General features: G+C 37.1%; 1 protein-coding gene across 3 annotated transcripts in view; it reads left to right on the forward strand.

Moving 5' to 3' along the window:
* Positions 1 to 27,520, forward strand: part of EXOC6B (exocyst complex component 6B) — a 604,005-nt gene that overhangs the window by 106,355 nt on the left and 470,130 nt on the right. For all 3 annotated transcript variants that reach the window (XR_014315086.1, XM_082744029.1, XM_082744030.1), the window contains exon 6: positions 5,747 to 5,951. Coding sequence is in view for 2 of the 3 variants with exons in the window: in XM_082744029.1 (XP_082600155.1) it covers positions 5,747 to 5,951 (205 nt within the window). In the remaining variant the exon portion in view is untranslated. The remainder of the gene's footprint in view (positions 1 to 5,746; positions 5,952 to 27,520) is intronic.

A 27,520-nucleotide genomic window follows, 5' to 3' on the forward strand; every position in this document is an offset into this window, starting at 1 on the left:
AAACTTAAGAATATGGCTTTTTTTGTTGTTGTTGTTTGTTTGTTTTTTTTTTTTTTAAGATTTTATTTATTTATTTGACAGACAGGTCACAAGTAGCAGAGAGGCAGGCAGAGAAAGAGGGGGAAGCAGGCTCCCTGTCGAGCAGAGAGCCCGATGTGGGGCTCGATCCCAGGACCCTGAGATCATGACCTGAGCCGAAGGCAGCAGCCCAACCCACTGAGCCACCCAGGTGCCCCAAGAATATGGCTTTGATTCAGTTTTAATAATGTTTAGAGGTGGTCAAAAATAATCTCAAAATCTGGTTTTAAGATTTCCTTGGTTGCCTGAACTAGAACTTTTTCTTTTGGTGTCTGCCATACAGGTGTCTAGCTGGCTATCATTCTTTAACCTGTCACTGATATTAAAATGCACCAAAAAAAAAAAAAACCAAAACAAAAAAACAACAAACACCAAAAATTTGAATAATCTTATTGGTCTGTCATAGTTGGAACATGAATATGTTAGGGAAAGGACAATGGGGAAATAAGGTGACATTCTGTGTTGCCAGGAATCCTGGGTTTTATACTAATTAGCCTTGAAAAATGTTGAGTTATTTGACAGACCAGATGTTTTCAGCATGCAACCATGTGTCTCATCAGTGCATGTGTCTGTGTCCGCAGGCAACATTGTTAGATTTTTCTCATTCTATAAACAATGTTCCAAAATATAACTAAACCCCAAAGTATGTTTATCTTTTTGGCTTAATTTCTGGCTTTCTATCCATTCTAAGGTTTCTCTCTAGAGGAATTGCATTTTATTGCAAATAGCTCTTCATACCTAATTGCAGTATAAACACCATTCTGTTTACACTGAACCATGTGAATTGTACTGTTTTTGAGTCTGTAAAATTGTAATAAAAGCTACCAATTCACATTAACTATATTTGTACTTTTATTTCTAAATATAGGGAAATAAATCTTTCTCCCTTCCATTTGTTTGGACTAAGATTTTGATTTTTAGAACATTTGAGGTCAAGACATTAAAAAAAAAAGTAAAACCAATCTCTAGTCTTTGGTGTTTGTGGTACTAAGTACATTGGAGCATGAGCTTAAGTGTCTACTGTGAAATTCATTCTTAAAATCAAAATAGAGCGATCAGTTTTTTATTTATAAGATTAGAACTGAATTTTTTCCTATACTAAATATGTCCTGGGAAGTTAGGAACTTAGGAAACTAAAAACTAAAAACATAAGAAAAATTAACACCCATAATGTGTATATCCAAAGGAAAAAAAATCGTGGTTAACCTTTTGTATCTACTTTTCTAGTCATTTTCTGTGTACTTATGTATTTGTGTATGTATGTGTTTAGTGATAAATAGCTCATACATGCATATATGTTCATAATTTATACATGTATGCATATTTATGGCTTTCAAAAATGTTACAATTATACTTATAAGTTTTATTTTTTGCAATAGCTTTTATGCAACAATATTGTAAACATTTTGCTGTGTTTTACTACATGGATGTCTCATGATGTATTTAACCAATTCCTTGTTATTAGACATCTAGATTAGTTTTTTATTGACTAATGTAAATACGTACAATTCAAGAGGCTTACATGCTTTTGTAAATCTAATATTTCTTTTTGGAAATGCAACTGGTTAGAATGCTTGTTTTGGTAAAATTCTTCAGTGAAAACTATTATTAATACAATTTGTTTACCAGAAGGCAGTGAATTCTCCTTTATTGAAACCCCTGATAATAATACCCATTATCAAAGAACCAAGATGCCCTTCAACAGACGAATGGATAAGGAAGATGTGGTCCATATACACTATGGAGTATTATGCCTCCATCAGAAAGGATGAATACCCAACTTTTGTATCAACACGGACGGGACTGGAACAGATTACGCTGAGTGAAATAAGTCAAGCAGAGAGAGTCAATTATCATATGGTTTCACTTATTTGTGGAGCATAACAAATATGGAGGACATAGGGAGATGGAGAGGAGAAGGGAGTTGAGGGAAATTGGAAGGGGAGATGAACCATGAGAGACTATGGACTCTGAAAAACAATCTGAGGGTTTTGAAGGGGCGGGGGGTGGGAGGTTGGGGGAACCAGATGGTGGGTATTATGGAGGGCATGTATTGCATGGAGCACTGGGTGTGGTGCAAAAGCAATGAATTCTGTTACGCTGAAAAGAAGTAAATAAAAAAAAATAATACCCATTATCTTCTAAGAAATCTTTGGGAGTTTGAGTGACAAAATCACAGTTTGATTTGCATTTTTTCACATATCTGTTCAACTCTCCTGGACCCCCCAGTCCCCCATGCCCCATATATTGGTCTTTTTTATGTTCTTCTGTGATTTTTCTTTGTTCATTACTTTTTTAAAAAAACTTAAGTTTATATGTTGTAAATAATCTTTACAAAGTTTTGGTTTCTTCTTTATTCTTATGTCTTTTTTTTTTTAAAGATTTTATTTATTTATTTGAGAGAGAGACAGTGAGAGAGAGCATGAGCAAGGAGAAGGTCAGAGGGAGAAGCAGACTCCGCATGGAGCTGGGAGCCCGATGCGGGACTTGGTCCCGGGACTCCGGGATCATGACCTGAGCCAAAGGCAGTCGTCCAACCAACTGAGCCACCCAGGCGTCCCAATTCTTATGTCTTTTTAATATATAACTTACTTTGTTTTTACTTTGTCAACTTTACCAATTTTAGTTTTATTTGTTCTCTTATGCTTATAGAAGCTTTCCTACCTATCAGATAAATATTGTCCCCTTTACTATTCCATTACCAGCAGTATTTATTTTTACATAACCAGCAATGTTTCTTTTCTTAAAATATGTTATATCTGATATTAATATAGATACTCCAGCATTTTATGGTTACTTTTTATGGTTACCATGGTATACCTTATTCTAGCTTTTACTTTTATCCATTTGTATCTTTGAATCTAAAGTGTGTTGCTTGTAGAGGACATTTAATTGGATCATACTTTTTATTTTTTATTTATTTTATTTATTTTTAAAAAGATTTTATTTATTTATTTGACAGAGAGAGATGCAGGGAGAGTGGGAGAGGGAGAAGGAGGCTTCCCACTGATCAGGGAGCCCCATGCAGAGCTCCATCAGGGATCATGACCTGAGCTGAAGGCAGATGCTTTTTTTTTTTTTTTTTTTTAATTTCTTTTCAGCATAACAGAATTCATTGTTTTTGCACCACACCCAGTGCTCCATGCAATGTGTGCCTTCCATAATACCCACCACTTGGCTCTCCCAACCTCCCATCCCCTGCCCCTTCAAAACCCTCAGATTGTTTTCAGAGTCCATAGTCTCTTATGGTTCATCTCCCCCTCCAATTTCCCTCAACACCCTTCTCCTGTCCATCTCCCCATGTCCTCCGTGTTATTTGTTTTGCTCATACTTTTAAAAATCCTGTCTGACATTATGACTTTTGATTGGAGTGTTTATTAGTCCATTTACATTTAATGTAATTATTAATATGGATGAATTTTACTCTTTTATTTTTCTGTTTTTCATGTCTTTTTGTCCTTATCCTTTACTCTCTTTTTTGTCTTAAATATTTTATAGTGTACTATTTTAATTCCTCTATTGATTTTTTTTTAATGGTATAATTTGAGTTATTTTTTCTTAGAGGTTGCTCTATGGATTATAATCTATATCTTTTCTTTTAAATTTATTTTTTATTTTCAGCACAACAGTATTCATTATTTTTGCACCACACCCAGTGCTCCATGCAATCCGTGCCCTCTATAATACCCACCACCTGGTACCCTGACCTCCCATCCCCCGCCCCTTCAAATCCCTCAGATTGTGTTTCAGAGTCCATAGTTTCTCATGGTTTACCTCCCCTTCCAATTTCCCCCAACTCCCTTCTCCTCTCTAACTCCTCATTTCCTCCATGCTATTTGTTATGCTCCACAAATAAGTGAAGCCATATGATAATTGACTCTCTCTGCTTGACTTATTTCACTCAGCATAATCTCTTCCAGTCCCATCCATGTTGCTACAAAAGTTGGGTATTCGTCCTTTCTGATGGAGGCATAATACTCCATAGTGTATATAGACCACATCTTCCTTATCCATTCATCCGTTGAAGGGCATCTTGGTTCTTTCCACAGTTTGGCGACCGTGGCCATTGCTGCTATAAACATTGGGGTACAGATCTATATCTTAATGTATCTATCTACTTTAGGTCAATGCTGATGTAGTTTTGGCAGAATATGTAGTAGTGGTTTTGCTTCAACTTAGCTCCATTTCTTTTTTCCTTTATTGTGCTATTTTTGTCATATAGCTGTACATTTTATAAACCCAGCAATACAGAATCATAATAATTTCTTTTAAAAATTTTCTTTAAGTGAAATTAAAAGTAAAAAGAGAAAGGAATATTTATTTAGTCTTTTATATTTTACATATATTTACTATTTCTTATGCTCTTCATTTCTTTTTTTCTGTGAATTCAATTTAGTTTCTGTTGTCAGCTCCTTTCTGGCTTCTTTAGGATTTTTTTCAAGGCAGATCTGGTAGCAAGGAATCCTTGGTCTTTGTGTATCAGGAAATGTATTTATTTAATTTTCATTTCTAAAGGGTGGTCATCAGCTAAAGATTGGTCCAAGGTTTGTGCTCAGACTTGAGCCATTAAGGTTTCTATCTGTTGTCAGTGGATTTGTGTGTGAGCTATGGAATACCTTAAAGATTCATGCTGTTTTCGAAACAGCTTGAGCTTTTACTTTTCTGCCAGGGCTTCTACTATGTGTGTGCCTGCTGCCTCCTAATCAACCAGCGATGTGTGGAGTGCTTATGCCCTTTTGGGTGTCCTGTTGTGCGAGTACACAGCCTCAGTCAGCCTATGGATGGGCAAAGAGCTATTGGGCTCTTCTGTGGGTCTCTTATTTCCTTACTTTCCTCTTAAATTTCTGGTTAGTCCTCTAATCTACCCCTTGTCCCAACCCAGACTTTATTCAGGCCAGGAGAGTTGGAGTAGTTTCCTATTTGTTTATTTGTTTGTCTGTTTGTCCTTCCTTCCTTCTTTTCTTCCTTCCTTCCTTTCTTAATCTGGAGTTTTCTACTTTTCCTAAAAACTCCACTCCCATTGGTTTCTAATGGTGGGGAAGCTGCTGATTTTTAGGACAAGCCAATATAACCAGCGGGAGGGACGCGGGAGGGACGCTGGGAGTGGAGGGTGGATGGAGTTGGAGTTTTTATGGGAGGTAGCCCCAGGCAAGAACTCCACAGAGTCATTGTTCAGCAGTTTTCCTGAATAAACACTTTTCAATTTGTTCTCCTTTGGTCTATTTCCAGAGCCCTGAAATGGTTGTTTGGGACAGTTTTGTTTAGTTTATATTTTTCGGGTAGAAGATTTATTTGTTAAGCTCTTCCTTGTGATATAGTTGGAAGTTTAGACTTGGGTATTTTATTTTATAGGATGATTATTTTGGCATTTATATGATCATTTTGTATTTTATTTTTTGCATAAGGAATTTCATTGGTAGATTTTTCTAAGTTTTCTCTGTTCTCGGATTAAAATCTTTTTTGATTGTAATTTGTTAAGTCCTTTAATACATATATTAATTTTGAATAATTTGACATTTTTCCATTGATGTTTTTATTAAAACTTAATACTGGATTTGTCTTAATGTACAGTGAAAACTAATTCAGTCTAGAAATTTTACATGAGGAATACACCTGTGGCCCTAAAGTAGATTGAGTTGAGCTAAAGATGATACAATTCCTTTTACAGGCATTATCCTGCACTGAAAACTCTGGAACATCTAGAGCATACCTATCTGCCTCAAGTAAGCCACTATCGATTCTGCAAGGTGATGGTGGACAACATCCCCAAGCTTCGAGAAGAAATTAAGGATGTTTCTATGTCTGATCTCAAAGACTTTCTGGAGAGTATCCGCAAACATTCAGACAAAATTGGAGAGACTGCCATGAAGCAAGTAGGTCTTGGGTTTATGATAGGTTGGCCAGTGACTTTGCTAGTATTCTGTTAAACATGGGTTTCTCTCTGCTAAGTATCTTAATTGTTTCATGTCATTTTAGGGAAGTCCTTCCTCTTTATGGGAACACATAGTTAAAAGATGTGTTTTTATTGTTTTAACAGCAATGAGTTATTTACTCGTATATTGCTTTGCTCTGAGAAGTTCAGTAAATATGGATCAATTGTGATGGTTATATAGGGACTTTAAAGAGGTTTTTCTATTTTTTAAATATTTTCCTTCACTTTGGATATGATTTGAAGATTTTTAAAAAGTCTCTTTCTAGGTAATGAGCTAACTTATGCTGTAGGTACCTTTGGTTGATTACTGATCATGTAAGCAAGATGTCATGTTATTTATAAATATTTCTGTAACTGTTATTTCTGGTATCAGTGGGTATCAATGAAGAAAGTCCTTTCGGGAAATAATGTGAATTATGATCATAGAAAAGGATTTATTTACAGCTTATAAGTGAACGAATGTGTTAGAAATTTTTAGTTTTTTTTTTCTTTTAATATCTTCATCTCTAAGTAATGAAAGCTACCAAGGAATGTCTTGATTTCTTTCTCATTTTGAATAAAAGAGCACTAATGATTTGCAGTGCTGCTTGCTCTTAAAATTTAAATCACATTGATTTTATTAAAATATCTGGGTATATCTTAAGATTTAGCCTACAACAACAAATAGAAGACTTGGTTGTTTATGGAAAGTGTTGTTTGGTTCTGCCAACAACTGTGTTCTCCTAGAAGTCATTTGTAGTTCTTATCATTCTGGCAAGAAGGAGGGAGCACATCACATTTTTTATCTCAGCCAGTCTTGATAATCTTTCAGATGTCTGATTCTGCAGAAGAGATTTGCGTCTTAGAAATTCCTTTCTAAAGCATTACAGATACTCTTTTCCCCCTCTCTTTTTTTTAAGTTTTGTCAGTTTTATACTATATAATGGGGAACGTTCAAAACTATTTGATGATAAACCTGATGGAAATAATCATATCGTCATTTTTTAGTGGTGAAGAAAGAAAATTAATAATTGAAAGTATATCTCCATATTACTGGGTGTGTGTGTGTGTGTGTGTGTGTGTGTGTGTGTGTGTGTATATTTTTTTTTTTTTGGTATGTATTTTGAATATAAGAATGAAGGTATTCTGCAAGGCAAGTCTCTATTGTGTTTGACAAGTTTTTTCTAAACTTTCAAAAATAGGAGAGTAGTACAGAGTCTCTGTTGAAGCATTGTTTTTTTACAGTTATCTTTTTTTTTAGGCCTCTGCTTGAGAAATTAACTTCAGTTCCTTTTTGGTGAAAGAGATGATTCCATGAAAATACTATTATTTCACTTACTGTGGATTATCTGGTTTTACCTCTTAATTATCTAAAGAAATTCAGGCCCAGGGCAGGGAAATGATTTGCTCAGGTTCACACAGCTTGTAAAGGTCAGGTCCTGTAGTAGAATTCAGGGTAGTTTGAGGTGAATTTGCCTACCATGGTGCTCAATCTATGTAAACTATTAGCCATTTGGTATATTTGTGTTATATAAAGAACTGAAGAAAACCATCATGGATTCAGAACTTTTAATTAACTGATAACCCTGTAAAATTTAAAACAGGTATAGCTTTTATTGCATGTATTGTTATCCTATGCTATGTTAGTTGAGAATGTGGATTAAACTATCTTAACACACTTTAAGATCTGTAGTACCTAAAAAGTAAGGAAAGTAGGAGGAAGAGAAATTGCCATATACTTTGTACATAGTAGTTGTTCAGTAAATATTTATTTGAATTTGTGGATGTTGGAAAAGAGGGAAAGGATATGATTTATTTTCACTTATGTCAAACCCAAAATGGTGTTTCTGACTTGTGATGGTTTTCTTTGCATTGGTCATTTAGGGAATCTTTCCATTGTGTGGCTCTGCCATTTTTAATGTGGCTTTGAAGGTTGCTGCAGAAGGAAAAAGGCCCTCTGTTTCTTTCCCATAGGTTCTATTTGGACACCAGACCCAGTGCTCTTTTCTAGCTATAAGTTTGAGGAATAGTTTTTTGTTATTTTTTTTTCCCTTCTCCCCACTTTATGAAGGTAGGCCTTGCTTCATGCCTTTCTTACTTTAATGGCCCTGCTTTGAAGTGGTGTGAAATAATGGGTAAGAAGACCACACCTGAATCTGATCTTTGCTTCAGGATTGAGTCACTTTGTTCATCTAGAAATAGTCTTTGGAATTTATTGCTCAAACCTTTACCATTCTTTTACCATTGGGATTCTATATGCATTTAGCTTTCTAACCCTCTGAGGCCCATGTGCCTGGACTTCTTTTTTCTCCTATATTTCATTTAGCAAACCAGCAGCTTCTTTTTTGTGGCTGTCTCTTTCCTGTAATAGCTTGCTAGAGACAGAAAGGAAATGCCAGTATATACTCTAACTCTGACTGTCCATTCAGTCACAGAGCTATACGCGCCATAGGCATGTGGTGTGCCTTTTCATTTATTACAGGTTCCAGCTTTACTAGCCATTTTGCCACAGTATTACAGGGCTCTCAGGGCTTTCCACGTGTTACATGTATATTCTTGCTGCCTATTGCCTGACCTCTCAACCAATGCCATTTATTTTAGTTTTTATTTATTTATTTATTTTTGTTAAGGCAGAACCATTCTTCCAATACCAGTTTCTGTTTTCCTTAAATAATGCTGCTTATTCTAAGAGCTAAGCTCTAAAATCTCACCATAGAAGTTTCATTGTTTGCTCATTGGAAGTCCACAGTGATCTTCCTGGCAGGGTCGCTTTTCTTCAAGAGACCATCAAAGAATCCAGGACTCTTCTGACTTGTGGCCCTGTCACTTCAACACATGGCTTTCAACATTCCAGTAGTAGGAAAAAGAGTAAAGAAGACCCTGGGGATTTTTATGGACCAGGCTTGTAAGTGATACATACCACTGCTGTCAACATTACACTGGCCATACCTCACTCACTACAAGTGAGGCTTGGATACATAGTCTATCAGTCTGACCAGGAGGAACAAGAAATAGGTTTGGTGACTAGCTGGCTAGCCTTTGCTACAACCTGCTATTACACAGCCTCAGAAACCACATATCTTCCATGTCTCTTGTCTTTTTTCCCCCACCAATTTCATTTCTTTGACATTCTTTGACATTCCTCATATGTTTTGCCTTCTGATTTACTAATTCAGTTTTTAGCATTGTCATGCTGCTACTCAGAACTTTATCATTATTATTTTTAGTTTAGCAAGCACAAGTTTAGCTTTGGGAATTTGTTCTAGTCCTCTTTAAAAAAATATTTTAAGCTGTTTTCTTGAGAGCCATGTGAGAAAATAGGTTTGAAAGTCTTAATACTGATAATTGGTCTGGGCTCTTCTAGAAATTAGGTAGGTGATTGTGCTTTTTCATGGTGGACATTTCCCCTTGTCATCTCCCCAATGTGTCCTGGGTTACTACATTGTAACAATGTATCCTGGGTTACTAGATCTCTGGGGGGACTTTGTCCTTGGTACTGTGAAATGATGGAAAAAGCGGTAGATTGGTTTCTTTTGAGGTTAAAGCAGTCAAAACAAATTACCAGAAAGAGCTCCACCCTGATTAAATTTTAATGTGCAAATTAGGCTCAATACTTTTATCTGTTTTTATAATCTCAAACTGCTTGCTGTCCCATTTTATCAGAAGATATCTTGCAAAAAATGGGGATGATCTGAAGGATATGTAGTTTATCAATTCATCTGTATTCAAAGTGGTATATGATCTCTGGATAAAGCTTTATCAGTAGGAAGCTCTTAGTTTTGATCACCTGTGGTAGGCAGAATTCTAGGATGACCCCAGGGTTCCTGTCCCCTGGTGCATGCATCCTGTAAAATCTCCCTCCTTGAGTGTGTGGGCCTGGTATATAATCAGGTAGAGCCTTTTAAAAGAGTGAATGGAGTTCAGGTATAGAAGTTAGATTTAAAGCTGCAGCAGAAGAAATAAAGTGCTGAGTTTTGGAGAAGGACCCATGGCATGAAACGGTAGGCCACTAGAGGTGCTGAGAGCTATTGCTAATGGACAGCCACCAAGGAATTGGGAACCAGAATCCTACAACCACAGGGTAGTGAATTCTGCCTATAATATGAATGAATTTGGAAGAGGACCTTAAGTTCTAGATAAGACCACAGCTTTGACTGACACCATGATTTCAGCCTGGTGAGACTCTGAGCAGAAGACCTGGCAAAAAATGCTGAATTCCTGAACCATGGAAACTGAGATAGTAACTGTGTGGCTTTAACCCATTAAGTTTATAGGAATTTGTTACAGCAATAGAAAATTAATATGCTCTTTTATTTTGGTCTTTTTTGTTGTTGTTTTAAGATTTATTTATTTGAGAGAAAGAGAGGGCATCAGGAGGAGGGGCAGTGGGAGAGGGAGAGAGAATCCCAAGCAGACTTCACATTGGGTGCCGAGCCCAATGTGGGGCTTGAACCTCCAATCCAGCGACTATGACCCAAGCTGAAACCAAGAGTGGGAGCTCAATTGACTCCACCACCCAGGCACCCTCTATCATTTTAAAAGATTTATTTATTTATTTGAGAGAGAGAATGCAAGTGAGCATATTTTGGTGTTGAATAGAATTACTTTTTACTAAACTATACATTTTTATTTTTTATTTTACTAAATTGTACAATGGTATAGTCTAGTATAAAGTGATATCTAGCAAGAAGTCTCTGAGTTTTTCATCTATTTTCCAGTATACCTATGAGGCGACAAAAAAGTAAGAAAATGGGTAAATATGAAATCTAGGAGAGAAATTCAATCATTTAGTAGAATATTTTTTTTTATTTTTTTAATTTTTATTTATTTTTTTTAAAGATTTTGTTTATTTATTTGACAGACATCACAAGTAGGCAGAGAAGCAGGCAGAGAGAGAGAGAGGAGGAAGCAGGCTCCTGCTGAACAGAGAGCCCGATGCGAGGCTCCATCCCAGGACCCTGAGATCATGACCTGAGCCGAAGGCAGAGGCTTTAACCCACTGAGCAACCCAGGCGCCCCCATTTAGTAGAATTTGAAGAGGAATTATAAAATTTTTCATTCTTCTGTTTATTACCTGTTGAATTTTAAGTTAAGCAATCTCGTTTTTATTTTCAAAAAATCTTTCATATTCTCATATATGTATGTGCATATATCCAATACCATGTTAAATATAAATATAAAATACAAATATATATCAATATGGTATTAACAAATACCATGTTTTAATATATTTAACAATACCATGTTAAAAATATATATGCATAAATCTAATACCTATATATATATTTGTAATGTTTTTTATATACATGTGTGTGTGTGTGTGTGTGTGTGTGTGTGTTTTAACATGGTATTGGATTGACAGCATTTAGTGAACCCAACTGTGGGTTCTGCCATGGGAAATAGAACCATCTGCAAAGTAGGCAGAAAATCCCCCTACCTTTTATCCTGTCTTGTTTTTTATGTTGGTCTTCTTCCTATATGCTTCCAAAATACTGTGCATATCTTATTTTAGAATTATCATTTTAGCTTGAAGTGATTTTATAAAAAAAGTCTAAAGAAATTCTTCATTATTTGTCTGCTATTTTCTAGTTTTCCTGTTGACATTGATTTCTGTAATTCACTTGTTATGGAATTGATTTGTGTAGGAGGGAAGTTCTGTATTTCTTATTTTGATTAGTTTGCCTTAGGCCTTGTGAGGCTAAATAACATTTGTAATATAAACATTCTTGGCTAGGTTGATTTCTATGAGGCTGTTTAACAAAGGAAAGGATTTATTTACTTTTAAAATTTTAACTTGGCTTTGCTAAATTATACGGGTTATATAACTGTTGGTTAGAAAAGGAACCCGTTGCCCATTAAGGAGATAGAAGGCTCCTAGGCAGTCTTCCTTTAGTAATTGGTTTTAAAGAAACTGACCCTTGAGTGAGATTAGTTGTCTCCAAGGTTCTTTCAACCCTTGACTTTCTTTGGTTAAGTCTTGACTAGCAAAATGTGCTCTTTTATTTATTGTGTTGAATGTCTTTTGACTTAGACCTGGCACAGTACTATCAACTGAGTTAACACAGGCCATGTGATGACTGCCAAGTAAAAGCAGTCTTGCTGTTGAAACTTCTTTTGTGCTGTGTGCTATGCAATACTCCAGTGGAATATGGTTTTGGGGTCAGAGAAGCTGTTCAGTTGGTCTGGTGTTCTTGGATTTACTTGATAATCTCTTTTCTTCTTGATTTCTGTATTTATATATTTGTACTACTCTTTACTCCTTGGTCTCTGATTATGGGGATGGCATGGGGGTGGGGGGAAGTGTGAAGCTGTTTTATAGAGATTCTTGAAATAAGCAGCAATCAGAGTAGCTTGCAATCAGAATATGGTAGATGTTCGGGTAGTAGGGGTTCAGTTTACTATTAAGTTATATGATAGTTAAAAGAACAGATTTTGGAGTCTGGCTCAGACTCCTAGGTTTGGCATTTGTTAGTTATATGACAATGAACAAGTTACCAAGCATCCCATTCAGTCTTCACAACTCTATAGTAGGAATTTTTAATCTTCTTTTCAAAGATGTGAAAACATGTAGGGAAATCAAGTACTTAGTTAGGTCCCAGGCATATAATAAATGCTTTTAAACAGTTTTTTCTCCTTACCTTAAAAAAATTATTTGTTATATGTACTTCTAAAATATTTTGAACCTGATTTCAATTAAAAATCATGTATATAAAAATCATGTATATTAGAAGACTGTTAAGTATAACACATCAGTATCTTTTTTACCAGTATCGAGTTGGGATGAGAGAAGAAAGATAATTTATTTCTTAAATCTCATTTGAAAGCAGTATTGCAGTTCAGTTTTGAGGTTTCTCTTTTCAGAGTAAAAAGAAAACTACAGTGTATGTATTTGTGTGCATAGATAATAAATATAATATTTATTTGCTTTGACTAAGCCAGGCATACCAGCTTATTAGGAGAAATTTTCCCTTTAATTAAACTTAAGAGTGCTCGCTTCGGCAGCACATATACTAAAATTGGAACGATACAGAGAAGATTAGCATGGCCCCTGCGCAAGGATGACACGCAAATTCGTGAAGCGTTCCATATTTTTACACGCCTGACTCGACTGGAGCTGCGTTTGTTTTCCTTCAAATGGTGACACTTTTATCCAATAAGTAAAACTCATTAAATTACCTGAACAACAACAACAAAAAAAACTTAAGAGAAAATTATCATATGGATTCTCAATACAGTTTATAGTTTTGTGGTGTGCTCATCCTAAAATAGAATATTGCTTAGAAAATCTAGAGGAGGGACGCCTGGGTGGCTCAGTTGGTTAAGCAGCTGCCTTCGGCTCAGGTCATGATCCCAGCGTCCTGGGATCGAGTCCCACATCGGGCTCCTTGTTCAGCAGGGAGCCTGCTTCTCCCTCTGCCTCTGCCTGCCATTCTGTCTGCCTGTGCTCACTCTCTCCCCCTCTCTCTCTCTGATAAATAAATAAAAAAAAAAAAAAAAAGAAAATCTAGAGGAAGAGCAGTTATTACAATACTTATTCCATCTCTTACAAATATATAAACATATACATGCATGTGTGGTGTGTGTGTGTGTATTTCAGTTATTTTAAGATTAAATTCTTTTTTTTAAAAAAGATTTTATTTATTTATTTGACAGACAGAGATCACAAGTAGGCAGAGAAGCAGGGAGAGAGAGAGAAGGGGGAAGCAGGCTCCCTGCTGAGCAGAGAGGCCAATGTTGGGTTCAATCCCAGGACCCTGGGACCATGACCCAAACTGAAGGCAGAGGTTTTAACCCACTGAGCCACCCAGGTGCCCCAAGATTAAATTCTTTTAGGAATATTCCTTTTACTGAGTCTTGGCTTGTGAGCAATAATACAGTATAGCCTCGTAAGAATAAACCATCAAGTAGAACAGAATACAAGTATAGAAATTGCCCAAACATTTATATATATATATATGAATTTAATAAATGACAAAGGTGGTATCATACAAGAAGCATAAATACACACAAATTAGCATCACACCATATAGGTGTAAAGTAAGTTTTCCTTCAGTTAGTCTTATAGGTAGAAAGGTCAGTGGAGTGCATTGGAACATCATTCTACTACCTTTCTCTGGAGGGATGTGATGGGTTTAGCTTTGCTGTACAAACAGCAGGATATGTCTCAGGAGAGGGACACTGCTCTCAGATCTCCACCTGAAGACGGTCAGTATATATTAAGTGGATCCTTCCTGGTCCAAGAAATGTCTTGGTAAGAGTAATTGTCATGTCAATGCCACTGATATCAGCTAAGCAGACCTTGTCTTTTTTTTTTTTTTTTAAAAGATTTTTATTTATTCATGGACAGAGGGAGATCACAAGTAGGCAGAGAAACAGGCAGAGAGAGAGGAGTGGGGGAAGCAGGCTCTCTGCTGAGCAGAGAGCCCGAAGCGGGACTTGATCCCAGGACCCTGAGATCATGACCTGAGCTGAAGGCAGAAGCTTAACCCACTGAGCCACCCAGGTGTCCCCAGACCTAATGTTTTTCAGATGAGCTAACTCAATTTTCCTGAACCAGCATATTGCTGAGCTATGAGAATGGTGAGGGTACAGAGCCACTACGGCCCTCCAAGATGACATCTCATAGCAGTGAGGAACTCCATTAACATGATTGCTGCTTTCCGTATCTGTCTTCCCAACTAGGCTGTGGTTTGTGTAAGGACAGAAGTATGGTTTTATTTTTATAGTTCCAGTGCCTTACTAACATAGTACTTGGGGACAGTAGATAGTTAATGAATAGTTAAATCAATTAATGACTGTTGTATTATTTATTAAATTCAACGTACCTACACCTTAACATTTTTCAGGAAGAGACATCTTTTAAAAAATATTCAAAAGTATATGCTCTTAGTTTCCAGTTACGTTCTTAAGTATATGAAAATGTCTAAAATCACTTCTTGAATAGATTTTGACCCTTTCTGAAAGTACTGTGGAGGTACTAAGAGATTATCAAATAGGCTTGTTAAAAATGTTGAATTCAACATATACATTTATATTTTTTGTCTCTCTAGACTTGTAAAAACAATAGCTAGGGGCATCTTGGTGGCTCAGTTGGTTAAGTGTTTGCCTTTGGCTCAGGTCATGATCTCAGGGTCCTAGGATCAAGAGTCCTGTATTGGGCTCCCTGCCCAGTGGGGAGACTGCTTCTCCCTTTGCTCCTCCTCCCCACTCATGTTCTTTCTCTCTCTCTCTCTTTCACTCTCTCACTCTCTCTCTCTCTCAAACGAATAAATGGAAACCTTAAAAAAAAAATAGAGTTAGACAACCTGATTCCTTCCCCAGCTTTTCCCACCAGTTAACTGCCCTATCCCAGCTCTAGCAGAAGACCACAGGACAGTAGGCGTAAATTGATGGTAAGGTTACCAAACCAAAAGCAGTGGAAGTTTTTGTACTGAGTGTTGAGATTCATCTTGCATTTCACAGCCCTCCTCTCTGATTTGGTTCCCAGGACTCTAATAGCCATATTTATATCCTTCAGGTATGAGATTGGAAGTTACTGTGAATAATAGGATTAGTCTAAGGGAACTGTCTTAGAGGTATGTCCACTCGGTTGTCCCCAGTCAAATAGACAGATCAGATCACTTTGAAGTCCACAGTTGACTAGACTGATGTACGTACATGCACAGAACTTTAAGTCAGCTTTTTACTTTCCCAATTTGAGATATGGGCAGATCACCAAGGATAGCAGAGATTTGGGAAAATCCTCTAACATTACAGTTAGAGGTCAGAACAAACACATATGAAGAAGCAACTTGGAAAGGGTAGAGACTGTACAAGAAGAGGAAAACTAAAAGGCATAACAAAACAATCAGTAGTGTTAGAAAGATAAGAAAAATTGTACATACAAGAGGATCATAAATCTACACAAAATGAGAAATTCAGAGAGCAAAAAAGAATGTTTAAGAATTAAAAATATAGGGGCACCTGCGTGGCTCAGTGGGATAAAGCCTTTGCCTTTGGCTCAGGTCATGATCTCAGGGTCCTGGGATCGAACCCTGCATCAGGCTCTCTGCTCCTCAGGGAGTCTGCTTCCTCCTCTCTCTCTGCCTGCCTCTCTGCCTACTTGTGATCTCTGTCTTTCAAATAAATAAATAAAATCTTAAAAAAAAATTAAAAATATATGGGACGCCTGGGTGGCTCAATTGGTTAAATTGGTTAAATGCATGACCTTCGGCTCGGGTCATGATCTCGGTGTCCTGGGACAGAGTCCAGGATCTGGCTCCTTGCTCAATGGGGAGCCTGCTTCTCCCTCTGCCTGCTCTGCCTGCTTCTCCCCCTGCTTGTGCTCTCTCTCTCTCTGACAAATAAATAGATAAATAATATCTTAAAAAAAAAGAATTAAAAATATGATAGCAGAAACCTTAAAGGAGGGTTTGGGAAATAAAGTGGAGAGGATCCCTCAGAGAGAAAGAGAGAGAGTAGAGAGAAAAAGAGATAGAACATAGGAAGTAGAAAAGATAGAAAAATATTGGAGGGTCAGTTCAGGAGACCTAGTGTTTGAAAGAGAAAATGAAGGAAAGGAATTCATAGAAATAATGTGGGAAAATTTCCCAAAATTCTAAGACATGAAATTCCACATTAAAAGATGCCTAATATAAGGGATGGAAATAGTCTTACATCCAGGTATGTTGTGAGATTTCAGAAGCCAGAGGACAAATAGAAAATCCTCTAGAGATGGATAAAAATGCCTCTAGAGATATAAAACAGGATTCAGTGTCAAAATGATTTGGGAATATAGCAATACTGGAAGGTAGACTGAAATGGAGCAGTGTCTTTAAAGTTCTAAGGGAAAAGGATTACTCATCCACATTTCCCTATCTAGCTACACAATACCAAGCAAGTATAAGGGTGGGATAAATATGTTTTCAGTAATGAAAGTCTTCAAAAATTTGCTTCCCATACTCCCCCCACCCCCCGCCAAGATAGGAGGTATTAAGGACAGAGCTAACCTAAGAGAGAAGAGCAAATAGAATTTCTAAGATGATGATTAAAAGGGAGATAGTTGGTTGACAGTGGGGTAGCAGGCAGAAAGTACAACCAGCACAGTCTGGAGCATTTTAGAAAGTTTAAGAGAGGTATCCTGAGAAGTTGAAAGTAGTAGAATACTGGATATATTTGAACATATTGAGAGGAAACTCAGATCGTTGGGGAGAGTTTGGAAACAGAGTAATGTTAAATACATAAAAACTTAGGTAAACTTAAAAATAAGAAAACTTAACCCCAGAAAACAAGTTATGTAAAACAGGGAAAGTGATGATAGTGTCTTATAAGGCTTGACTGTGACTTGCATTTATATAGTTATAATAATGGCTGAAAGCTAACTTATCTAATGTATCCATTGATTTTTCTCTGTTTTGGAGGAATAGGTGAATGGACACTGTGTGTAGATGTGTGGTGCTGGTGTGGTATACATGTGAAAGAGACCAAACTAAATCCTCATCCCTCCTGGTGGGACATCAGTAGATCATGCTTAAATCTAACACACAGGAGGGTGCCTGAGTGGCTCAGTAGGTTAAGCCTCTGCCTTCTGCTCAGGTCATGGTCTCAGGGTTTTGGGATTGAGCCCCGCATCGGGCTCTCTGCTCATTGGGGAGGCTGCTCCCCCGCCCCCTGCCTGCCTCTCTGCTCTACTTGTGATCTCTCTCTCTCTATTAAATAAATAAAATCTTAAAAAAAAATCTGACACACTCAGGAAAAGGCAGAAGCAACGCAAGGGTCCATTGACAGATGAATGGATGAACAAAATGTGACACATACATACAGTGGAATACTGTCCAGCCTTTAAAAGGAAAGAAACTGACACCTGCTATGACATAGATGAACCTTGAAGACTTGATGCTAAGTGAACTAAGCCAGGCACAAGAGGACAAATAGTGTATGATTTCACATATATGAGGTTCCTGAACTAGTCAGATTTATAAAGACAGAAAGTGGAATGATGGTTTCCAGGGCCTGGGCTAGAGGGTTGATGAATGAATGTTTAATGGGTACAGAGTCTCAGCTGGGGAAGATGGAGAAGTTCTGAAGATGGATGGTAGTGATGGTTAAACAGTGTGAATGTCCCTAATATCATAAGACTGTACACTTGGAACTGGTAAACATGGAAAATTCTATGTTAGGTATATTTACTGTAATTTTAAAAACCTGGAAATTTAGGCAATAGCACAAATACAGATGTAGATAGAGATAGAGGGTAAACTTCAAAAGAGTGTTTGCCTGGGAAGCAGGGTTTAGGGGGAAGAAGGAGAGAAGGAGATGTGTCTTTTTATGATAAACCTTATAGATTGATTTGACTGTGTACAACTTAATCATGCATGACTTTGAATATGTAACTTAGAAAAAATATAGTGAATGAAATAGAAAAGAAATACAAGTCATCAGATTTGGAGTACATGTGTAATAGATATTCGTGGACTGGAATATTAGGTAGGAAAAATTCCAACTCTCAGGGTCCAAAGGAAGAGTGCCCCTTATTTAAGGGACCAGTTTTACTTAGCTTTATTATTATTGTTTTTTTTTTTTTTTTCTGCTCTATGTGGGGTAGTGGAGGAGTCTGTTTTTCAGATTCATAGCTGTAATAAGATGGAATTGTAATTGTAATTATGTGTTAGATATAAGTTAAATTAAGGTCCATTTGATTCTCTGTTGTGTTGTGTGCCTTATTAAAGAAGAGAACAGTTTAAATTTAATATAATGAGCAACATTATATCTATATATAATATGTTTGTAAATATAAATCTTTTTTTAAAAAAGATTTTATTTATTTATTTGACAGGAAGAAGGACAGAGAGAGCACAAGCAGGGGCAGCAGCAGGCAGAGGGAGAAGCAAACTGTCTCTGAGTAGAGAGCCTGATGCGGTGCTCGAACCCAGGACAGTGGGATTATGACCTGAGCTGAAGGCAGATGCTTAATTGACTGAGTTACCCGGGCACCCCTATAAATATAAAAATCTCGAGGGTGATGATAAAGGTTGAAAATTTGTGATAATCTGAACGATGTCTTTTCCTTGCCTTGGAATCTTAAAATATTTGCCCCTGTTCAGTAGAGAATATGAGTGCTTCACCACCCTCTTTTTGTTGCAAAATAATTGTCATACTACCCTCCCCTGCCACTCCTGCAGACCTCCACGCTCATTTCGATCATCCATGGGTGTGTGTTCTGATGAGTGAATGAGTGGCCCTGCATAGTTTCAGAAGAAGAGTAGAAAAGAGGGAATTAGAACAGTGAAGGAAATTAGTGCTGATAGGTCAGGCTTTCTATAATTGGCTTGGCCTCAGAATTTTGTGGGAAAGAGCCAGTGGCCTCATTACTACTTCATTAGGAATCTGAACTTTCTGTTGAATTTAAAATAAAGGAACATGACCCATACTATGAAGTTTTTCTTGGGTGGTTTGTACAATAACTGAATCTTATTCCATTACAACACTCCTGGGATTTCCTACTCCCCCAAGTATCATGAATAAATGTGCCACACTAATGTGGAAATGAGGTTTGGTTCACTGAACTCTACTTTTTGACTTGAACTTGAGACCAGTACTTTAGATCTGAGTTATGAGGTGGAAATAAATTGATCTTACTAACAAATAAGATGCTATCTGGTTATTTTTTTTATTATGTAATTTAACCTTTGAAATTTGCAAGTGTATGAAAGAGGTTATTTAAAATGATGCTTTAAATAGAATATATAAATACACAGCCTAAGTGCTGTTAAACATTACTATATTGGGGCCTAAGAATAACTACCTTACAATCAGATAACTACCTTATATGTGGTTAGGGATAGCATCTATCTACCTTTCTAAAAGATAAATGGAAGCAGAATGTATTTTTCATCTCATCATTGGAATGAACTATTAAAGCTTATGTTTAAAGGTAGTGATCTCTCATTACACATCTGAATAGGCTAGTATTCTTATGTTATATCTGTTTATAAAGTTACTATCTTACTTCCCTTGTGTATAGATGTTGTTTTTTCAAGTCAGATATAACTGCATGATTGAAATAGAATAAATATTTAAAACCAAAGACTTACATCCCTTTTACTTTCTACCTCTTTACATGGTTAGGTGTGCCCCGCTTTTTTCCCCATCTCCCTTCCTTTTTCCTCTCCTGAGTTCTAGAAATCCAGCTTCCAAGACCTCAGGATTGAGCTTTAAGTGGGCTTACATGCTGACCACCCCACCTGAGAATCTTTTATTTTTCAAAAATCAACTATGGTATAAGATCTAAAACCGTAATAGAGGGATGCCTGGCTGGCTCAGTCGGTTAAGTGTCTGCCCTCATCTCGGGTCATGTTTAGCTGTAAGGATAATGTTCCTTGGTCTAAAGAACAATTCAAACTATGATGTTTTTAGAGTGTTTACGTTCAAGGATAAAGACTAATCAGTTCTGTTAGTCCCAGATCCCAGATTTTCCTGATATTCTGATATATCTTCACTACTGATTCTCATTAGATTAGATAAATTCTAATGTCTAATCTGATATCAATACAGTGAAAAGTATAACAAGAAAACAAGGATGGCAAGGATTTGTTTTTAAATGGTTGTAAATCTGGGATACTTGGGTGGCTCAGTTGGTTAAGCGTCTGCCTTTGGCTCAGGTCATGATTACAGGGTCCAGAGATGGAGTCCCGCATGGGGTTCCTTGCTCGGTGGGAAACCTGCTTCTTCCTCTGCCTGCTGCTTCCCCTGCTTTTGCAATCTCTCTCTCTTTCTCAGACAAATAAATAAATACGATCTTTTAAAAAAGTGGTTGTAAATCTTTCCCATTTTTTACTTCAATGTGATTAAATCCTTGGGCCCTGCGGGCAGATAGTAATTTATGCTTGAATTCCATCTTAAATTTGGTCAGTGCTTTCTCACATTGAGTTTTTCTCTACCCCATGTTTAGATCTAATTAATATAATTCTATAAAATAGATCTCATAGAGCATGATGGATTTATTTGGTCATTTCAAATGTCTTTTATTTTATTAATACTTTCATTGGACTAGCAGGGATTATTATACCTAAAAAAATAGGTTTCTTATGTAAGTGACTATAGAAGTTACTGTAACATTATATAAGTAGAATTATGAGTTATAAAATATAATCAAAGAGGAATTAACACCAGGCAAAGCTACGCTTATTTTAAAGAGATTGTGTTTCATTACAATGGTTAAAAACACATTGAGATAGTGGTCTGAGAATGTTAGACCCTTTAATAGATTTAGGGTTGGAAGAAAGGAGACTTTAATAGATATAGGATTGGAAGAAAGATTCCATTGCCGACACTCTCAAGGACAACAGGCATTTATTTTTATTAACTTGACTTGCACTAATTGAAGACTAGGAGAGGTGATACCTTCTTTTATTTTCATCATGCAGTTTTGCTGATAATACAGCCTACAGAGAAGCTGTCAACCCTCTTTGTGATAATTTTTAGAGAAAGTAAACTCATGTCTATTCCTGATCAAGTCTTTCTTGTAGAGTTGAGGTGCCTGGGTGGCTCAGTCAGTTAAGTGTCTGGCTTTGGCTCAGGTCATTATCTCAGGGTCCTGGGATTGAGCCCCGCATCAGCCTCCTTGCAGGGAGCCTGCTTCTCCCTTTGCCTCTGCTGTGCTTTCTCTCTCTCTCAGATAGATAAAATCTTAGAAATAAAGTCTTTTTTGTAGAAAGCTTGTAGTATTTTCAATGTTAAAAGCATAGGTTTGGAGCCAGAAAAGCTGGGTTATATCACAGAAAAGCTGGGATCTATCACTTACAACATAACTGAATAAAATACTTAACCTGAGCCTTAGCATGCTCTTTTATCAGTAAGGGTCAAGTATGATGATATATATAAAATACTTAGTTAGCACTGTGTCCCACACAACAGGTACTTAATAAACATGGCATGTCGAGATGTTTGTGTTTCGAGAGCTATGTAATTTTATCAGGTAACTGAAGTCTTCATTGGGGTGCCCTAGGTACTGAAAGCCTGATACCAGCCGGGTCTCCATCTCTCCGTCTTCTTAGTAAATGTTTGCAACTGCATTTTTCCATGAGTGTTTTAAGATTTTATTTATTTATTTGACAGAGATCACAAGTGGGCAGAGAGGCAGGCAGAGACAGAGAGAAGGGGAAAAAGGCTCCCCACCGAGCAGAGAGTGCGATGCAGGGCTCGATCCCAGGACTCTGGGATCATGACCTGAGCTGAAGGCAGAGGCTTTAACCCACTGAGCCACCCAGGCACCCCACCACGAGTGTTTTTAAGCAAACTAATCTGGGAAAGCATGAAGGGAGGGGAGAAATTGTTTAACTGAAAGAGGCTTTTCTTATTATTTTTAGGCTTCAGTGTTAATAAATGCTGGGTTTTATTTGTTTCTTTTTTCTTTTTTTTTACTTTATTTGTAATGATTGCTTTCATGTCAGTGAGAAACTAAACCCTGTATCTGTTTAAATAAGTAGTTCAGGTCATAGAAATTAGTAAGACTTACATGGATCTTTATTTCGTTTTTGGAAATCTGATTTGGGGCCCTCAGCCTTTCTACAGTCTCCTCAAATAACTTCACTCTGCATCTGATGATTTTATTTTTATTTAAGTTACTAGATTGACCTGTACGCTGAGCTCAAAGCACTTTCTTATCTCCTTCTGTGCTGATACTTTTTGGTATTTGTACTTTATTCTCTTTTCAACATCCCTAGACCCCAGCCACGTGTTGTAGAGTGTAGTGGAGCCAAGTCCGAGGTTTGGATCTAGAGCATTCCGTAAATCCCTGTGGTGTGTCCTTTGACCTGGGTGATAGCTCTTACTGGCCCTGGAGAAATCCAGTTGAGAATTCCTGGGGTTGTTGTATTCTCAGCAAGTACTTTATTCTTGTCCTTTGCCAGATGTTTTCGTTACTGAGCACAAAAACTCCCATCAAAATAATGCTCAGGGAACTGATATGTGAGGGAGAAAAAAAAGAAAGGAAGAAAGAGAAATATTCAAACATATTCAGGAGGGCTAGAGAAACCGACCTAAGGGTGTTCTAGAACATGAGGAGTCTAGCTTAGTTGTATATTCTTACATCCTTCTAGATTTCCCTATAACTCTAAAAAGTTTTAGTAGGTGATGCCAAAGTAGTTGAAATTTTTTTTTAAATTTACATATAATAATTTTTTTCTCTATGTACATGAGGTTTTTAAAAAACATGCATAATTAGATTCACATGACCACCATTCCAAATAGGATACAGAACACTTCTGTCACCTCTCCAAATTCCCTTGGGCTGCCTCTTTGTAGTGAAACCTCTCTACCCATAACTCCTGGCCATTGATCATGACATGTATCAAAAATATAGGATAAGAAGCATATCAAACTGGGTAATGAGGACTACTGGAAACTTGAATTATTGCTCAGGTCCTCACTGATTGGAAATGTGGCAGGGGCGCCTGGGTGGCTCAGTGGGTTAAGCCGCTGCCTTCGGCTCAGGTCATGATCTCGGGGTTCTGGGATCGAGTCCCGCATCGGGCTCTCTGCTCAGCAGGAGCCTGCTTCCTCCGCTCTCTCTCTCTGCCTGCCTCTCTGCCTACTTGTGGTCTCTCTCTGTCAAATAAATAAATAAAATCTTTAAAAAAAAAAAAAAAGAAATGTGGCATTTCACTTACTCCCTTTGTTTAGGATATCAGTAGAGAAATAAACCTCAAACCAAAACACAGAAAAATTAAATTTTCCCAATTAAATAGGGACAGATGATCATGCAAGTTGTTGCCTTTTCTAAGCCTATGCAGTTCTAAGCTTTAGAGACTTTGTGACCTTTGAACCTGACTACTGGATGGATTCTTTCTGTCTTCATGAGAAGGTGATTTGATATGTAACTGCTCCAAGATGACTAGGGAGTGTAACACCTTGGACAAGGAAGTTAAGTATGAGAAGTGGTCAGATCATTAGAATTGGACTTTTTACTCATAGACTCTTTGTTCTTTGTGAGAGACTACAGATCAAAACAGTGAACAAGAATTTATACTGTGAGCTGAAAGTTTTCAGTTGGCTACATTTTATTTTGTTTTGAAAGCTTGCAAAAAAAGGTGGTTTTGTTGACAAATTCAGGCTACTTTACCTTCCTGACATACTTTTCTAATTGCACATCTATAGTGAATTTAGAACAGCTTTCAGTTATTACTTGTGTGTGTGGAGGAGAAAATTGTCTGCAGATTAGAGCATTTGTCTGGGGGGAAGGAAAAGGCTTTTTCAGGTTGTGGTGCCTCCTTGCACGTGTGTGTGTTTGCTTAAACTCAAAAGTCAGCCAACCATTGAGGCCTGTGAGTGTGGTTAGCTGTTAAAACAGAACAGTGATAATGGATGTTTATATAAATTTTTAACTATTTGGAAATTTCTAAAAATTGAAAAAATATTGTTTTAGAAATCAGAGTGTCCTTTCAGGGAAGATGATTTGCACTGTATGTCAATGAGATGTTAATGAGATTGGGAAGGAAGCAGAAAATTTAAGAGAGTCTTTATTTTAGAGAACAGTCATGCAATGCCAGGGCTTAGGAGGGGTGTTCTGTCCTGTAGTACACCACGATGAAGAAAGTGGATTGTAAATCACACAGGACCCGCTTGCAGAATCCTAGGTAATAAAAGGGATCTGGGGCAGGTGTTTGGAGGAGGGGAACCTGTAGTCAGGATAGAGTTCAGGAAGTAGAACTAAGATGATAGTCTTTAACTAGCATTTTTCAAGGACATGTGTCTGAACTGGTTTGTTTGTTTGTTTCTTTCTTTTTCTTTTTTTTTTTTTTTTTTGGTTCCCAAAGAATCTAGCTCACTACATTGTACACACTAGGCATTTGGTAAATTCTTGTATTATACCTACATAAACTTCCTTTTCCTTTGGCAGAGCACTTTTGCAATTAAGGACAGGGAATCTACATGGATATTATAAAAGTTTTAATATTTTCCTCTTTTTAGGCTATTAATTTTGTGTCAAGACCTATGACTATTATATTCAATGTTGATCTCTCAAGATGCAGTTTATCTTTGAAATCCTAGGGATTTTTTATTTTGTTTTTGTTTTTTTTGTTTGTTTTTGCTTAGGTAAAATTTTATCTAGATTCTCTTCCAGTGAGTTTTTCTCCCTTCGATACAGCAGTGCATTTTTTTTTTTTTATTGTGGTAAAGTATATATAACATAAAATTTGACTTTTCCATCATTTTTCAATGTGCAGCTTTGTGGCATTAATAAGGACATTCATAAGAACATTCATGTCATTGTGTAGCCATCATCAGCATCTCTCTCCAGAACTTTTTCATCTTCCAGAAATGAAAACCTAACCAGTAAAATTTTAAGCTTGCATTCTGTCCTCCAGTACTGATTGAACAAATATAGTATTTTGTACGTACGTTGAGGAACTCATGATCGCATTATAGGGAAGAAAATGAGGTAAAAGAACAAAACTGGAATTCACATAGTAGCCTTTTATTTATTTATTAAAAAGATTTTTATTTACTTATTTGACAGACAGAGATCATAAGTAGGCAGAGAGGCAAGCAGAGAGAGAGAGAGAAGGAAGCAGGCTCCCTGCTGAGCAGAGAACCCGATGAGGGGCTCGATCCCAGGACTCTGAGATCATGACCTGAGCTGAAGGCAGAGGCTTTAACCCACTGAGCCACCCAGGTGCCCCACACAGTAGCCTTTTAAATAGGTTGTAATTCCCAAATTTTATAGATAGGTTTTTCTGTTCTTCAGTTTCCTTAAAAATTTTTTTCAAAAGCAGCAACTAGGAGTGCCCTTATACCATTAGAGTCTTTGCAGTCTGTATGTGTGTGTATTTCTGTGGCCTTTGTATCTAACAAGGTATATAGAAATATATCTACCTTAGGTCTGTGTTTAGTGCCGCTACGGGCTGCTTGAACCATAGTGGTCTTAATCTACTTTTAAGAGCTACACCGTCCTTGAATATGGTAATTTTATCCTCGTGTCAGAGAATTTAAGGATAAGGAAAGGAATACATTTTTTTTCCCCAGTTCTATAATCTTATTTTTTGATTTAGGCTGAAATCTGTTATTAATTTGTACCTTATCTTTATTTCTAAATAAACTATATGAGAAAACAAGCAAATGCCAAAAAATAGTACAGCCTACTTCTCAGCAGCATGACTTTTGCTCATCTTAGTCAGCTAAACATATGGCTTTCCCTGCCGCCCTGATGAAGAGGCTATGGCCTCCCTGGGCATGTGTTCTGTTTGCCTTTTCTGGTAGGTCTTCAAGTGGAGTTGCTCTTTTAACATTGGAGAAGAGAAGATCTGTAACGATAGTTCATAGACATTTTTGGGACATAAATCTTTTGAGATTCTAATGAAAGTCATGCGTGCTTTCCTTAGAAAAATTATTGTGTGAATGCAAATTCTTTATGAAATGTCAAGGGACTTAGTCACTCTCTGAAATGTATCCAATTATATATCCCTTGTGGGAGCCATCTAAATTATTAAGGTGCTATTATATCAGTGTCAGATTCAGTAATATATTCTGGGATGCTCCCTTTCTAGTTTAATTACGATTTGTGAAAATTATATAGTAGAAAGGGTTGACTAGAAGAGTTTGTAGCCATCTCAGAGTTTAATTTTATATCATTAGTGAAAACGGATGCCATCTTCTCTAACACATTGACAGGTAGGTTCAAGGTGTTGGTAAACTTTTCTGAGTGGCCCAGTTTAGATGGTGGATAGCTGTGAGGGAATGAGTCAACCTATATTTTATTTGACTGTGTACGTTGGATAAGATTATGTTGACAGACTTGGGTTTGGCTATGACTGCTCATGTATTTATGTCCACCTCCCCTTATTCCTGTTGTAAGATCATACAGAAGAAATAGAGAAGGGTGTGGGATGCTTGGGTGGCTCAGTTGGTTAAGAGGGTGGCTCAGTCAGTTAAGTGTCTGCCTTTGGCTCAGATCATGATTCCAAGGGCCTAGGATTGAGCTCCGCATTGGGCTGCAGGGAGCCTTATTCTCTTTCTCCCTCTGCCATTCCCCCCGCTTGTGCTCTCTGGCTCTCTCTCTCTCTGTTAAATAAATATATAAAATCTTAAAAAAAAAAAAAAAGAAAAGAAAGAAACAGAGGAGTGCTAAATGACAAAGAAAAAAAATATTGACTTGAAATACCTAGAGATAGCATAGTATGAGTAAGCTTAAATTTGGTGTTCATTTAAATATTCCATAACACACAAAAAGGTGAAGACTTCATCTTTTTCTTCACAGAGTCAATGCCCCTTTTTCTTTATGGATGACCTTGCCTTTTAACCAATGTCACCGAGAAACTGAAGACTCTTAGGCAGAAACTCTCTTGGCTTTCAGCACTCTTGTTCCTCAACTATCTGTATCTCCACCATTCTTCATTGCTTCTGCTCCTCCTCTCAGAAAAGAGGCTGTTCCTCCTGCTCAAGGCTTCATTCCCCTCCTGCTCAGTCTCATTTCTTTACTCTGTTGGTCATTCCCTCTTAGTTCTCTTTTTTTCAACTTTTCCCTTTCAATGACTCTTACCACTTTGTACTTGA

This window comes from Mustela nivalis, assembly GCF_964662115.1.
Source record: "Mustela nivalis genome assembly, chromosome: 8".
NCBI classification, from domain to species: domain Eukaryota; kingdom Metazoa; phylum Chordata; class Mammalia; order Carnivora; family Mustelidae; genus Mustela; species Mustela nivalis.